Source organism: Pimephales promelas, chromosome 4 (assembly GCF_988280905.1).
Source record: "Pimephales promelas chromosome 4, fPimPro1.hap1.1, whole genome shotgun sequence".
NCBI classification, from domain to species: domain Eukaryota; kingdom Metazoa; phylum Chordata; class Actinopteri; order Cypriniformes; family Leuciscidae; genus Pimephales; species Pimephales promelas.
Window position 1 is genome coordinate 20,905,669 of NC_142772.1, and position 16,930 is coordinate 20,922,598.

The following is a 16,930-nucleotide window of genomic DNA, read 5'->3' on the forward strand; positions in this document are numbered from 1 at the left end:
TAAGAGACTACAACACAGCCTTCATCATGCTGACGAGACTTTTCCGAATCCACGGCCTCTTTGTGGCCTCCCATCCTTGGGAAGTCATTGTGGCTACTGTGACTCTCACCATCTGCATGATGTCCATGAACATGTTCACTGGAAATGATGAGATTTGTGGGTGGAACTTTGATTGCCCCAAATTAGAGGAGGTACAGTTAAATAGATTACATCATGGTGGCGGTTAAAGTAAAGTTGAATGATATTATTTTCTCTTTGAATTATAATATTATGTTTTTTTCCCCTTTCTATCTTGTCTTCAGCAAATCCTAAGCAGCGATATCATTATCCTGACAATCACAAGATGTATAGCAATCGTCTATATTTATTTTCAATTCCAAAATCTTCGACAATTAGGATCCAAATACATATTGGGTGAGTTGTAGCTTTTAAACTTAGTTAATACAATTTGTGAGGTGAGGTAACTTGAATTGCAAGTGTTCATTTTTAAATTTGCATTTCAGGCATTGCAGGACTTTTCACAATATTCTCCAGTTTTGTGTTCAGCACGGTTGTGATTCACTTCCTGGACAAGGAGCTGACAGGCCTCAAGTATGTACATATGAGATATCATCTCACTTGAAATTTTTGAAGTATTGCTTTGCAAAATTCTTTGTACATATATTATATGTTTATATTTTGTATTAATATTCACAGTGAGGCCTTGCCATTCTTTCTGCTGTTGATTGACCTCTCAAAAGCATGTGCTCTGGCCAAGTTTGCTTTGAGTTCCAACTCACAGGTATTTCACCTTTTCGCTTTTTTTTTTCCAGTCCATTCCACATTTCATACATACATTAAACTGAGGGTTAAGTTAATACGACCAATCATGCAAGTCTTGGGTTTTTGTAAATGGCTTTTTGGCTGTCCTGCAGGATGAGGTGAGAGAGAACATTGCCAAAGGAATGGCCGTTTTAGGACCTACTTTTACTCTTGATGCCCTTGTGGAGTGCCTGGTGATCGGTGTGGGAACAATGTCAGGTAAACTTCACCCTTCCATATGAGACAGAAGATTAGTACAGGTGGAATGTGCTAACATTAAACAGATCTGTTTAACCCAGCAGTAATAAACTTAACTTTATTTTACCCTTTTCGTTTTCCTGCAGGTGTGCGACAGCTTGAGATCATGTGCTGCTTTGGTTGTATGTCTGTCCTGGCTAACTACTTTGTGTTCATGACCTTCTTCCCGGCCTGTGTCTCTCTTGTGTTGGAGGTATGTAAGATTATTTGCGCAGTGCGCATAAATGAAGACTAGAACATATTCTAATTTGTATGTCTATTTCAATCAGTTGTCCAGAGAAAGCAGGGAGGGACGACCCATCTGGCAGCTGAGCCACTTCTCTAGAGTTCTGGAAGAGGAAGAAGACAACAAGCCTAACCCTGTCACACAAAGAGTCAAAATGATCATGGTACACACTGAACCAAAAACACTACAGTTGTCACGCTTGGTTGCACAAATCGCACAAAAGTGACTTGAATAAGTCTTTAATCACTATATTGAAGAAATGCAGAACACTGGAAAGCTATAAACAACTATCAAGTAAAACTAAGAGGACACAGGATAACGAAAAAGGGAAATGAAGGGTATAAATACACGGAGATAACAGGGTACCTAAAAAGCAACAGATGAATGTAGTGAAATCAGAAACCATAGAAACTACTGTACCTTACAAACCGAACTCTAGAAAAGCAGCACAGGGAACAGAATGAAAAAAAAAAAAAAAACAACAGAACAAGACCGTTACAACATTTTTTTTGATACTGGGATTTGTGATATTAATGGTTTGGTCTCTAATGGTCTGGATCATGTTTAATATTTGCAGTCTCTTGGCCTGGTCATGGTTCACGCTCATAGCCGGTGGATTGCCGATCCCACGTCAAGTAAAGGAACTCTTGATCTTCCTCAAGTTGGAGTGAGCCTGAATGACAATATGCCCAAGAGGATTGAACCAGACATGCCCCTGTGGCACTTTTACATGTCCAGGTGGGCACACTTCAGAGGTCTTATTTATTTTATTAACAAAAATGCTGGTTTTGGCCATGATTGGCCATTGAATGTTTTTTTTCCCCCACATGTTTCAATATGTAGGATTACAAATTTATTTAAATGTTTAATTTAGGTTCCAGTACAAGAGTATATAAACTGAGAAAGTTCTGTAGATTGAATTTAGCATTTTGCTGTTGAGCACGAGATTCCTGTCCTGTTCTGTTTCTCTCTATACAACCGCCAGACCTGTTTCTCTCTATTGTAAGTTAAATGAAACAGACAGATTACTGAAATTCTTGGGGACACTCGTGAGATTTTGTCTCATCAAGAGAGGGTCCTAGCATTCCTGTTCTTGAGTCCCATTGTTTGAATAAGTTATCACTCTCAGTTAATACAGGTTTTCTAAACCTGTATACAAGTTTGCTCCACCTTTATGTAAATCCTCTCCCTAAATGTATAAATTGCAATGTAAAAGTTCCCTTAGTCAGACGAGATTGAGATGCTACCGTGACGCAGTAAAGAACTCCTGCTTGAAAGATACCTCAACGTCTCCAGGTCTAAACTTCTGACTTTTCTACACTTTAGAACAAATAGTTCAAAATAGATAGTTATACGTATCAATAGTACAACTAAATCTCTGCAGCTATATACATGCAAATTTCATTTTTTTATAATATTGCATTCTGCATTGTATAATAATTAGGGATGCATGTTAAATTACTAACTGAGATGCACCGAAATGACAATTCTGGGCTGAAACTGAAAATTCATAATGCACTCTCTGTGTCTTTTGTTTTCTATGGACCATTTTTGGGTTGCTGAAATTTCGGGGCATCCTTAGTAAAAAAATAATAGATATGATCATGCACAATTAAATATCCGAAAATATTGAAAAGAAAATCTCTAATATTTGTTAATAACCAATATGATAATGATAAATCATCATGCATCCTTAAAGGGATACTCCACTTTTTTTGGAAATAGGCTCATTTTACCACTCCCCCAGAGTCAAACAATTGAGTTTTAGTTTTTAGCCGATTTTCTGATATTTATAAGAATATCAGTAACCAGACAGTTTCTGGTCTCATTGACTTCCATAGTAGGAAAAACAATTTACTATGGAAGTCAATGAGACCAGAAACTGTCTGGTTACTGATATTATTCTAAATATAAAAAATCATCTGAATGGATTCGAAAACGGTAAAACCCAACTGTTTAACTCTGGGGGAATGGTAAAATGAGCCTATTTCCAAAAAAAAAAAAGAAAAAGTGGAGTATCCCTTTAATAATAATAGTAATAAGACAATAATGTGATTTATCATTTTATTCTGTGTGTTTAGGATGATCAGCATGGACATTGAACAGGTGATCACATTGGGTCTCGCCCTATTCCTGGCTGTGAAGTACATTTTCTTCGAGCAAGTGGAGATGGAATCTACCCTGTCCCTGAAAGTCCCCACTCAAGGCTCCATGCTCTCGCAGAAGTGGTCTCCTGATCAGTGCTGTAGGAAAGAGGTTTCCTGTTCTAGCAAGCCTGAGAAAACCCCAACTCCCCTTCCTGTTGTTACCAAAGAGGAAAGAGGTATTACCCCCTTGTCTTTTCATTTTTGTGAACCATCACTCTATAATGGAATCTAACAGTAATTTCTCTCTTTCAGATTTAGTGATTCGGCCCCTGCCTGTCCTGAAAGAGCCTGAGCATAAAAGTAATTTTGTTCTGGGAGAGGATGAAACTCAGGAAAACGCTGATGTTTCGGAGACTGCTATCAGTGTACCTGCCGAACCTAGACCTGTGGAAGATTGTCTGTCCATTCTGAAAAACCAAGATGTAAGAGCGTTGTTTAATATCCCAGTGATACTGTTTCTCTTGTTGTTTTTCTTTTCTACGTCAAGATTAACCCTGGGTTCACTGTGGGACTGAAACCTGTAGTTATTTTTTACCTCAGTGTTGACCCATGTAATCTCCAATAAGATCCTCCTCTTCGTCTTTACTCTGACTCTTAGCCAATTAGTTTATGACGTTAGACAAGATCAGAAGCTTGTAGTGAAACCATTTACTTCCTAGAGTAGACTTCTGTTACCTTAATCCAAGTATAATCACAGTGTATGTGTGTGAGTATTTAAGTGTCACCTCTTCTGGCTCCACAGATGGGCGCTCGGTACCTCAGTGATGAGGAGGTGATCGTTTTGGTGAACTCAAAGCACATCCCAGCTTACAAACTGGAGGCCATGATGGAGACCCCTGAGAGAGGGGTGATGATCCGTAGAAAAATGCTCTCCCCCAAATTCCCAGATCCCTCAGCTCTCTCCTGTCTGCCTTATAAAGACTATGACTACTCTAAGGTAAGACATGAGGTCATCATTTAATTAGTGGTGCTTTATTGATTTGAACAAACTGTACTGACATTGAAACGTTTGCAAATTCCCAATTTTGTTCAAAAAGATATGATCCAATAAGATTATTTAATGTTTTTGAAAGAAGTCTCTTATAAGCGGCATTTTTTTCACAATAAAAAATACAGTATAAACAGTAATACTGTTAAAATTGGTGCTGTCAAATCGATAAATCTCGATTAATTGCATCTAACATAAAAGTTTTTGTTTACATGATAAATGTGTGTGTAAATTATTTTATTTATTTATATTGTATGTGTGTATAAATATAGGTGCATGTCTACACACAGACATACATAATATAAATAACTATTATACTAAATATATATATACACACACAAATATTTTTATTTTGTAAAATCTTTTAAATTTGTTAGAATTGACAGAACTATACATTCTATTTTTTATTTTAATAATGTAATTTATTCCTTTGATGGAAAAACTGAATTATCAGCATCATTACTCCAGTCTTCAGTGTCACACGATCCTTCAAATCATTGTAATATGCTGATTTGCTGCTCAAGAAACAATTATTATTATTATCAATGTTAAAAAAATCTGCTGCTTTTTTTTAAACTATATATTTTTTAACATCATTAATCATATTTTAATTACTTTTTAGATTCTTTAATGAATAGAAAGTTCAGAAGAACAGCATTTATTTCATTTATTTGAAATAGATTTTTTAAAAAACATTAATATATGCCTGTCACTTTTGCTCAATTTAATGCATTCTTCCTGACTAGAGTACACATTTTATTAACTAAATCTTAAAACTTAAAAACAAAAAATTATATGTATACCAAAATGAGCAATAGCTCATACTTTGAGGGTGGACTGTTTTGAATTGGGCTAGGAAACACTATTTATTTAGTAACACCCCAGTAACTGTATAGCAACCCTGACAAATACTCCGAACATTTAGAAGTTTATTGTGGTTTTATGAGCCTTTGATGGAAACCTCACCATTAATTTTCATGTTTTTTATTCTAGGTGATGGGAACATGTTGTGAGAACGTCATTGGTTACATGCCAGTCCCTGTGGGAGTTGCTGGTCCTCTGTTATTGGATGGAAAGCAGTTTCAGGTCCCCATGGCAACAACTGAGGGCTGTCTAGTTGCCAGCACAAATAGAGGCTGCAGAGCTATAGCTGTAAGCATTTTTCCCTAGTTGAGTGTTGTGTTAGTTCTCAAAGGGAGCCTAAACTGATGGAAAGTTGCGTAATGTCTAGTGTAAATCGCATGAGTGTAATGTTGTCGTGAATGACTGTTCCACAGTTGGGAGGTGGTGCCAGTAGCCGTGTTCTTGCAGATGCAATGACCAGAGGGCCGGTGGTGCGTCTTCCCTCTGCCTGTCAAGCGGCTGAAGTCAAGGCCTATCTGGAGAGCGCTGAGGGCTTCAAGACCATCAAGGAGGCCTTTGACCAGACCAGCAGGTACGGGACTATTTCACTGAACAGATTTATTGTGGTAGTGCAGTTAATTATGATTTTATAACATATATTTATGTTGTTTGTGTAGGTTCGCACGATTAGAGAAGCTTCTGATTGGCTTGGCAAGTCGCAACCTGTACATTCGATTCCAGTCCAAAACTGGAGATGCAATGGGCATGAACATGATCTCAAAAGTACGCTGAATTGCATTTTACAAAATTACGTTAAACACGGTCACTGTAAATATTGAAATGATCTTAACCGACCTGACACGATTCATTACTTGAGTTTTTATGTTTCTTTTCTCTTTGGTCACCAGGGCACAGAACAGGCTCTCGTCAGGCTGAAGGAGGAATTTCCAGAGCTTCAAGTTTTGGCTGTTAGTGGAAACTACTGTACTGACAAAAAACCGGCTGCTATCAACTGGATTGAAGGCAGGGGCAAATCAGTGGTGTGTGAGGCCACCATTCCAGCTAAAGTTGTCAAAGAGGTACACAACCATATCATATACAAAAAGTCCCACATTGGCTGCATATTGGATGGAAATGTATGTTTTTAGAATGAAAGTCCAGACTAAGTTTTTTTCCCCGCAGATTTTAAAGACGTCGACTGCGGCTCTGGTAGATGTGAACATAAACAAGAACCTGGTTGGATCTGCTATGGCTGGAAGCATCGGAGGTTATAACGCTCACGCCGCCAACATTGTAGCTGCTATCTATATTGCTTGTGGACAGGTAATAAAAGTTAATGCTGTATTGTTTGACATATGATTTTGATACGAATAACCATGTGTTGTGTGATTATATACAGTAGTTACAATACGTGCAAATTTGTTCTCGACAGGACCCGGCGCAGACAGTGGGCAGCTCTAATTGTATCACTATTATGGAAGCCTCAGGCCACACCGGGGAGGATCTGTATATCAGCTGTACTATGCCCTCCATTGAGCTGGGCACTGTGGGCGGAGGCACTAACCTTCCTCCACAGCAGGCCTGTTTACAGGTACGTACACCTATTCGATACAGGATCAATATTTGACTCTTACGAAAGACAGACGTGTGTTTTAGTTTCATTGTCGATGCACAGTTTCGAATTCACTCTCATAGCATCTCATTCAGTTTTATTCTCTCTGTCAGATGTTAGGTGTTCTGGGTGCCTGTCAGGTGTGTCCGGGCGAAAATGCCCGACAGCTTGCCAAGGTGGTGTGTGGGACCGTGCTTGCAGGAGAGCTGTCACTCATGTCTGCACTTGCTGCCGGACACCTGGTGAAAAGTCACATGACTCACAACAGGTAAGAATTCTTTATAAAATATGAATAGAACATTAATATTATTTACTGTATATGGATGTATGTATATATATATATATATATATATGTACATTAGGGCTGTCAGTTAAACGTGTTATTAACGGCGTTAACGCAAACGCATTTTAACGGCGTCAATTTTTTTATCGCGCGATTAACAGTCTTTTTGTCATAGCAAACTTTGTAGTTTTTTTTCACATGCTATTGCAACAGGACACGGCGTGCGCGGTGCTGCGCGACGCTGCGCTATGAAACCCATTCATTTCAATGGCTTGCGCCGCACGAGGACGTTTTGTTGCTTCATCGACCAAAGCGCAAGCGGATCTAGCTAAACCGCAAACAAAACAACAGGCACGACGCCGCACACACTCGTTTGGGCTTGCGAGCCGGCCAAATAGTAGGTTAAAGTTACGTTTTGAGAGGATGACGAGCGCGAGACACCGAAATGGATGCCAATAAGATTCTGAATGGAAAGTTTACTTTTAAAAAGTTGCCAAATGGTTCCATTGACAAGATCAAAGTGATCGGTGTGTTTTGTTGTTGTGAACGGAGCTATCATCTTCACAGCACGTCCAGTCTGAAATACCACTTGATGATGGCCAAGCACACACACACACACACACACACACACACACACACAGCTGGTGCGAATTCTCAGCCCCCTCGTCAATATCAGGATCTCGTCAGTATTTCTTTCACCCTTTTATTGATGGACGGTTACATTGTGTGAGAGATTATTTGCTCCAAGTGAGAACGTTAGTGTGAAATTGAACACAGTATATGGCAATGTTGTTTTCAATAAAAAACATTTGCACAAAACAAGCCGATCCACTTTTCCATGTTGATAAGAGCATTTAAAGGAGAAAAAAATAATGGGACAAAAAGAAATCAAGAGACATTTAGAATAAATAAAAATGTGCGATTAATTGCGATCAATCATGAGTTAACTATGACATTAATGCGATTAATCACGATAAAATATTTTAATTGTTTGACAGCACTAATATATATATATATATATACAGTATATATATATAATTTTACAAATATTATATTAAATTTATATTGAATATTACAGTTTTATTCATATATATGAATATACACACACACACAGTAATATATCATTCTAACAATTGTAATCTTAATATCATATTAATAAAATTACCTTACAATTTAAAATATTGCACAATATAATATCATAATAATAGACTGACAATGTTTTGTAACGTAAACTATCATCTGCAAACACCTGTATAATTTCTTTTTTCTTTTTTGGCTTTAGATCAAAAGTGAATTTGCAAGAAGCTCCAGGAACATGTACTAAGCAGGCATCGTGAGACGTCGCCTATTGAAGAGGCAAAGGGCCATAAAGAAAGATGATCTCATCTTCAAGGCACAAATGATTAGTCATTTAGATTATTTTCAAGGACCGCAAAATGAATACAAACTTATGACTGTTTATGGTTTCCCTGATTTGTTAAAGAGACTGGATTAATTTAAGACCGGAATCAAGACCAGCTGTGTTTACAAGCTTAGAGTCTGTATTTCTAAATCATATCTGAGTTAATGTTCCACAGCAGCCGGAACATACAGATAAAGAAGGCCATATAGCATTATTTGTTTTCTAAAATCAATGAAGTTCAGGTCACTTACAAGGCCACTGGATGGTTTAAAGTGGAGAGAATTTTGTACTTTATTTTTATTTGATGGTGATGGCAACTGGTAGCATATCTTTGTCAACTTGTTGCCAAACTGGACAGCAACATTAGAAAGGGAAAGAGAAAGTTTACTTCTTTTCACTTAGAAAGGGAAATGGCACAGGACAGTATTGACACAGAGAGGAGTTTAAAGTACTATGATACATAGATGGTATACATGTAGAATATTACAGAACGACTATGGAATTGCCAAACGCAGCCGTCAGCAGTGATCGCAGTGTTTCTCGAGTCAGAATGTACATTCGTTTTTTTACTATGACAGGAATGTATTGAATGACTTGCGTAACTGAAAGGAGTAGTGCTACGGCATGATGGGACAGAAATTTCAAAAGGTGCTATGAGCCACAATTCAGTTCTTTGTTCAATTACTGATTTCTTTGTGTTTGAACACTTACTGTATTGGGTTTATGTAACAATACATAACACATTGTGTATTTATGAAGGTTTGAAATGGCTTTTATTAAGTTGGTTCTGTTTTTTATGTCATGGAAAAGAGTGGCAGATGTTTAGAAAAGTATGTTTTTAATGCTCAAGACTGAAAGGAAGCTTGCTATTTTTCCCCCAAAGGCACAATTCAAATTATTAAATAAATAATAAACTGCAAAGTTTTGTATATTTTTTTGTAATAAAAGAAAAATATATATATATACGTTGTATTGTGCTTGAATTTATTATATTCTCTTTCTCACTTGGGCAACTGCAACCAAATAAACAAACACTAAGAAAATGTGCAAGGTTTAAAACTAAAATCCTGCCAATGTATTCATTATTTCTCTGGCAAGGAATGCATTTCATATTAAAAAATAATGTCGGTTGCCATTGTGTGCATTACTATTTATTCTTGTGTGTTGCTAACATTTAAAGCAACTTAAATATTACATTTTTTACAAAGTGATAAGATTACAAAATGATAGGACAAAAAATAAACAAAAAAAGCACCAAATGAATCATGTCGCTGAATGTTTCAAATAATTTTACCAATATCAATTTATTCTCTAATACCTGCTAAAAAAAAAGCACAATACTAAAAAAAAAAAAGAAAAAAAGCACAACTGTTCTATGTTGAGGGTAGGCTATGCCTGTGCTGGAGACCGGGATGTGGCGAGATGTTTGAGTTCTGTTTGAGCAATGCCATTATAGGCTCTTGCCTCACCAGAGTGTGAGCCGGCCAATCAGCTCGCCCTGCATCACATCTCACCAGGACACTGACTGCTGATTGGCTTAACCTCAATGAGGCCCTAGCCTACTAGACAGACCTGCACAGGGATGAAACGTGCTTTACACACACTATGGCTGGCAAGCCGTTCTAACATTTAATCCTTAAAACATACTAGTATCTATTTTAATGCTACTAGTAGTTTTTTTTTTTAGATAATAGTATTCCTTTAAGTAGGCTACCAGTGCTTATTTTTCAAGTACTAGTGCCTATTCGTTATATACTAGTGCATATTATTCTTTAGGTACTAGTACCTTTTTAAAGATAGCCTACTAGTAGCTACTTATTCATTAGATAGTTATTATTTATTAGATACTAGTACTCATTCCAAAAGTGTCTAGTATTTAATTATACCTTAACTTAACCCTCCTGTTACCCTCAAATCTGATAACACTTTTTACCCTCTGGGGTCAATTTGACCCCAGTAATTTAAACCTCCACAATATGTGTATTTTTTTTTACAAAGTTTTGTCTTAGTTAATTTATGTCTTTGTTGACTACTTAAGTAACGTTTTAAGTTGACATCCACCCACCACCCCCCTCCCCACCCCACCTAACCCCACCTAACCCCACCTAACCCCTTACACATCCAGAATACCCATTGTACGACTATGGACAAATTTACAAATCAACATAAAATCTTACTGATTTGACCTAAAATTGGAAAAGTATAAATACATCTGGTGTTTTATTTTGTTTTATAATATTTCTAAGTATAGATTTTTGTAATCTATAAAATTTGGAAAGAAAAACTATTTATTTTATCAAGGATAGTAACACGAGTTATGTTTGGGGTCAATCTCACAAAAATTATGTTTTCTCCTCCCCCATGGCACGGGAAACATCCAAGTTCTCACAAAAATGATGTTTTCCCCTCCCAAATACACAGGGAAGAATTATTAGTTATCTTGAGAATTATGTCACATGTCATGTGAACTACTAGTAGTTCTCGCAATACTACAGATATGGTTATGTTTGGTTAGAGCCCTAAAACAGAGGGACGTTTTTTGAAAATGATATTGAATATGTAAAATTACAATGAACATTATAAATTCAAATTATAACATGTTATAATGACCTCAATATAACAACCAAAACAAATGTGTGTGAAATTTCAATATTTCTTCTGTTTTATTATACAACTAAAAGAGCCTGGGGTCAAATTGACCCCAAGGAACACCGATGCTACAAAATTTGTACAGGACTTTGAAAAAATATTAGCAGGTAAATTTTATTTTTTCAGAGTTGTCCCCATTAAATTAGGACAAGTCATTAAATTTGAAGCAAAAAATAAAAATAAAATTATGTTTTTACAGACGTTAAACATTGAATGGGGTCAAATTGACCCCAAGGATAATAGGAGGGTTAAGAAAAAATGGAACTAGTGCTTATTTTTTAGTTAACATTTTAATATCAAAAATATCCTTACCATAACAGATTATGTTATTTGCATACTGATTATTTAAATAGTACTAGTACTATTTAAATAATCAGTATGCAAATAATATGTTGAATATTAATGAATTATTAATCATCTAATCATGTACTGTAGTAGCCTAATTATTCCAATATTGATCCTATTATTCACTAAGACGCTAACACTTTAATTGAAGGGGTGTGCATAAGACTAACATGTCACCTTCATAATCATGACATGACGTATGTTATGAAGAAGTTTTATGCATGTTTGTGACAACTGTCATTAAGCATCATTCGCTCAGTTATGACATTTTTAATGCAAACATGACATTGTTTGACATGCCTTTGTTATGATACCTTGACATAATTTGGTTGGTTTTGACATTAGCTGTCATGGAGCCATTATAACTCTTTAATGACAAATTAGTACCACTGTGAAAATGCAATTATGACGAGCAACGCTAAATGGCTTGCCAGAGTACTTATTTATTGCTTATTTTTCGATACTAGTACCTATTTAACTCGTTAGGTACTAGACTAGTACTTATTTATTAGACAGTCTCTTTTTTAATTGTAAACGTAACCTTTCTTATTTTACTGTTTTTTTTACAAGTCTTATGTTATGAGTAGTCAGAACAACCACAATACAGTCCAATTAAAAATCTTACTAGTAAAATAAAAAAATCTTACTAGTGACATACCAATATCCAATAAAAAGTGCTATTGTTTATTGAATAAGTATTAGTAGCTAGTGTGTAAGTACTAGTATCCATTTAATAGGTACTAGTATCTAATGACTAAGCATCTATTTAACAAGAACTAATATCTAGTAATAGGTACAATCTAAAAAACAAGTATGAATAACTACTAGTATCTAATAAATACGTACTAGTCACAATTGTAATACTTACTAGTCAGAACTGAATAGTTGATAATTATCTGAATGACAAATCCCCATAGAAGTCAATGGCAAATTTTTTAAATGCACTCGTAACAAAAGAATAGTTAGTCACCATCAAAATAAGAACTGTATGTAATGAAGAACTATATTTAATAGATACTAGTGTCTAATGGATAAGTAGGCCTACTAGTATCTAATAAGGACTAGAATTAGTAAGTACTAGTGTCTATTTAACAGGTAGGCCTACCAGTATCTAATGAATGAGTACCAGTCTCTAAAAAAATAAGAACTAGTATCTAATGAATAATAATATCTTTTTTCAAAAGGTACTAGCATCCAATGAATAGGCACTAGTACTTAATGCAATAGATACTAGTATCATTAAAATAGATACTAATAGGCTTTAAGGATTAAAACGGCTGGACACACACTATGGTTAATATCAGAGTGCTAACCGTGTTACTCCTCCCCTAATGCTTATCTTGAATAGTAACCCTATCACATGCTCATGATACCATATCAGCCCATAGGTTTGTCAGTCATCATCAGCGCTCAGCGTGATTGGACACGCCCAGTGCAGAGTTCACAGAGGTTGAGTTGGTTTATTGCAACATACTGAGATATTCTTCCTGTACAGCACGCATAAAATCATCCTTGAGTGAAATTAAAAAAAAAAAAAAAAAAAAACTATAGGCACTAGGCAGTAAAAATTGATTTTACAGTGTCCTTGTTATATGTAGTTACTAATAATAGCTATATTCTGCATAATCACATGCAACTAACCCTGAACTATTAATCAATATTACTCAGTACGTAAATCATTATGTGCTGTAGCCTGTAACAAACACAAATTAATAAAATGAAAGTTTTGCTTTTGTTTAATAAAATTTGATTTCATTAATAAATTGGTGATACTACATACAGTATGTATAGAAGTCATTTACAAAACATTTGTCTCAAATCAACTGAAAGGTCAAATCAATCTCAAAATAGTCAGGTATTCTTTCTTAGTTTCTTCTTGCTTTCATGAACTAAGACTTTCACACCATCCAACTAAATAAAAGTGCTTGTACTGCAGCAGCAAATCTATGATGGCAGGCAGGTTATGCAACGATTCGATCATTTACATCCATCAAATCAGCCGTTCGGAACTGGAGTATTAGTATGGGAACAAAATATGATGGACTTTTAAAACAGAAAAAAAAAAATCATATTGTTAAATGCAAATACTGTTACTCACGTCACAAAAAACAAAACCAACACATTACAATAGTGAGATGATTCAATTAATAAATGGATTCTCTTAAATAAAAAATCTTAACTTGAAGCCTTTATTAAAGAGATAGTTTACGCCCCAAAATTTACATATAATCATTTACTCTCGTTCGTCCAAAAGAAAATATTTTGAAGTATGTTGGTAACCAAACTGATTTAGTTACCAATGCACGGGGGAAAACAGACATTTCTCAAAATACCTTATTTTGTGTTCTACAGAATGAAACATTTTCTTCAGGTTTGAAACAACATGAGTGAGTAAATGATTAGAATTTGGGGGTAAACTACTCCTTTAATTCTTTAACTCCATTCATTCTTCCATACAGTGAATTAATTCACAGTAAAGTGACAGAAAACTGTGAAATGGCAGTAATTCCACATATATTGTGTAGATGGAAGACCAACAGCTAACAATGAACCAATTCATGTGAAAAGTGGAGCGATTAAACTGCTGAAACATTTGTACATCAAAGTACCACCTACTTGCAGAAATTACTTATGAAACCTTTGAAAATTAGAACAAAAAAACCAAAACTAAACTTAAAAAAAAAATTGGAATAATGGTCAAATACAAGTCACTTACCTTTCTACAGGTCAACCAAAATAGCCTCTACTTTTCAATATTAGCAGCTCCCATTACACATACACATCGACAAAAGCCACATTTATAAATTACAAAAATCAAAAATGTGTAATGCCTTCACATGTAAATAATGTTAAACATTCATACACTAACTGTACAATAGATTGTGAGACTGAAGTCTGACATCCTCTTGATCATGAGGACAGAAAGGGTCTTCGTAAGACAAATGGCTATTGGCCAGTGAGAATCATATAAATCAAGGCATCAAGTTTACAGTATATATATATATATTTCATCAAGACCACAGTCAAAACTCAAACTATGATCAAATATTTACAAAAATGTAAAAAACTTTAACAACCTGAGCCGCGGCTCAATTATGAAAAAACAAGTAAGGCCTTTTGAAGATGAACAGACTGTGTTGGTTGTTCTAGTGTGTCTTTTACAGATATTGGTGTACCGCTTTTGTTCAGTCTGTATGGATACAGTTTGAAAAAGGTTTCTGAAGAGTCAAGAGCACTTGGGCAGAGCAGTGCTTTGTCATGAGTGATGGTAGAGCATTGTGAATAAGGCGTTTCTTCAGGTGAGTCAGAAAGCAAACTGGGAATGTAGATTAAACACCCTGTAGGAAGAGAAAACAAGATTTGGAATAAATGTACAATGCCTTGTGATTTAAAAGCAGGAAAAAGCCACTACCTTTTACCTGGTGTTATTCAGAAGAGGATAGCCTCATCGCTGGTCTTCTCTTGAACATATGTGGTGAAGCGTTTGAGGAATTTGGGGTATTCTCTCTTGGCTACGGCTCGCAAGACTGATGCAGGGGCCCAACCACCAGGATTTACTTTAGGATTACATGAACAGCATTAATGTGACATTTTATATCATGTATATCATAAAACAAGGATTGCAATCCAAACTCTTATGTCCTCTGTGTAAAAATAATATATTTATGATATTTAGGGGCGGTTGACATTTTTAAACAGCCAGACGTCTTTTGCTAGAAGATGTCAAATATCTGTTTACCAACATTCCTTTTAAAGGAGTAGTTTACTTTTAAAAAAACTTTTGCTGATCATTTACTCACCCCCATGTCATCCAAGATGTTTATGTCTTTCTTTCTTCAGTCGAAAAGAAATGAAGGTTTTTGATGAAAATATTCCAGGATTTTTCTCCATATAATGCAAATCTTTTTCAGAGTCAATTCGTTCATTTCGTTCGTTGAATGAACCAAATGACTCGAAAAAAGATTTGTTCATTTTGATGAACGAGTTCGAACAGGAGAGTCATGAACACGCATCACAGAGCAAGGCGAGCATTTGAGCTTATAAAACTTAAACTTTGTTATTTATTTTTTTAAATGAGCGATTGTTTCGCTAGATAAGACCCTTATTCATCGTCTGGAATCGTTTAAAGCCCTTTGAACAGTTTGCAGTTCGTACTGAAACTGTCTTTTGGACCTTGAACCGTTTGGTTCCCACTGAAGTCCATTATATGGAGAAAAATCCTGGAATGTTTTCATCAAAAACCTTAATTTCTTTTCGACTGAAGAAAAAAAAGACATTGACATCTTGGATGACATGGGGGTGAGAAAATTATCAGCAAACGTTTTTTTTAAAAGTAAACTACTCCTTTAAATATAATTTTGTGTTCAAAAGAACTAAAAGTAATTCAGAGTTTACCAAGTCAAATACTGACAAAATTATAGATAAGACAGTTGAAATATTATTACAATTTTAATTAACTATTTTATAATTTAAATCTATTTTTAATTGTAATTAATTCCTGTGATAGTACAGCTGAATTTTGCATAACTATATATATTAAAATGCTTAATATTTTTGTGGAAATATTTTGTTCAAATGAACAGCATTTATTTTAAATATTTTGATCTTTTGTAAAATCTTTTGTAAAATACATTGTGAAATCTTCACTGACACTTTTGACCAATACTTACTGACTAACAAATCTTACTGACCACAAACTTTTAAACAGTCATGCATGTACTTTTAAGACACCCACCCAAACTTTAGTTTGAATTATTTTAAGGGGTTCAATTAGGATGGTCAGACACCCTGACCCGTGAAAACTCTCATCATGGTTGTAGTGCTAGGCTTACCGTTGGCTACATATGTGATTTTACAGAGGATGTTCTCCCTGGTGATGTCTTTGTCTCCCTCTGGTGGGCTGACTAGTGTTTGACAAATCATGGCTACGTTGATTTTGGCACGAATGCATCTGGCAGAGGGCTGGAGAAAACATGAGAAACCTCAGTTAGAGAGTATTCTGATGCATAGCTTTATGTGTACCTTTAATTTTCAATATTATTATAAATAATAATAATAATAATGTCTGTGATATCAAATAGTAAGAAAAGGGAAACATTTTAATAGATACTTCTGCAGTCCCAGGTACTTACTGGATAGCTGTCATGATCCACTGAGAAGTTGCACACCAGCCAGGTGTCAGGATCATTCTCATTGGTGGAGAGAATTTTACGAATAACTGATACATAAAGCACATCCCGCTGGGAGGCAGGCCACACTCTCTACAAAAGAGGAGTGAGAATGTGTATCTAAAGATGTCAATGCAACTGCAACAACCACAAATGATTTCAGAAACAACCAGCAATAATGGAAGAGTGAACGATGCTTTACTTTATG

The 16,930-nt window shown here is 35.5% G+C and overlaps 2 protein-coding genes across 5 annotated transcripts in view; one reads left to right on the forward strand and one right to left on the reverse strand.

The window, feature by feature from the left end:
* On the forward strand, nt 1–9,513 carry hmgcra (3-hydroxy-3-methylglutaryl-CoA reductase a). The gene is made up of 19 exons (XM_089130112.1): nt 1–191; nt 303–414; nt 504–591; nt 697–781; nt 915–1,020; nt 1,146–1,252; nt 1,329–1,448; nt 1,863–2,023; nt 3,367–3,608; nt 3,685–3,854; nt 4,175–4,369; nt 5,414–5,572; nt 5,698–5,855; nt 5,941–6,046; nt 6,172–6,342; nt 6,446–6,586; nt 6,696–6,854; nt 6,989–7,143; nt 8,441–9,513. The coding sequence occupies exons 1-19, from the start codon at nt 27–29 to the stop codon at nt 8,493–8,495; spliced, it is 2,655 nt and encodes an 884-aa protein (XP_088986238.1). The 5' UTR covers nt 1–26; the 3' UTR covers nt 8,496–9,513.
* Nucleotides 9,514–13,267: 3,754 nt separating this feature from the next.
* Nucleotides 13,268–16,930, reverse strand: part of cert1a (ceramide transporter 1a) — a 34,218-nt gene continuing 30,555 nt past the window's right edge. For 3 of the 4 annotated variants that reach the window (XM_039662030.2, XM_039662031.2, XM_039662032.2), the window contains 5 exons: nt 16,925–16,930; nt 16,687–16,815; nt 16,387–16,516; nt 14,974–15,111; nt 13,268–14,892 (listed from right to left, as the gene is read on the reverse strand). The exon at nt 16,925–16,930 is cut by the window's right edge and continues 65 nt beyond it. In XM_039662030.2, the coding sequence (XP_039517964.1) occupies nt 14,984–15,111; nt 16,387–16,516; nt 16,687–16,815; nt 16,925–16,930 (393 nt within the window). In that variant the 3' untranslated portion in view covers nt 13,268–14,892; nt 14,974–14,983. Of the gene's footprint in view, nt 14,893–14,966; nt 15,112–16,386; nt 16,517–16,686; nt 16,816–16,924 lie in introns of all 4 variants that reach the window. The other variant, XM_089130113.1, reaches the window with a different exon arrangement.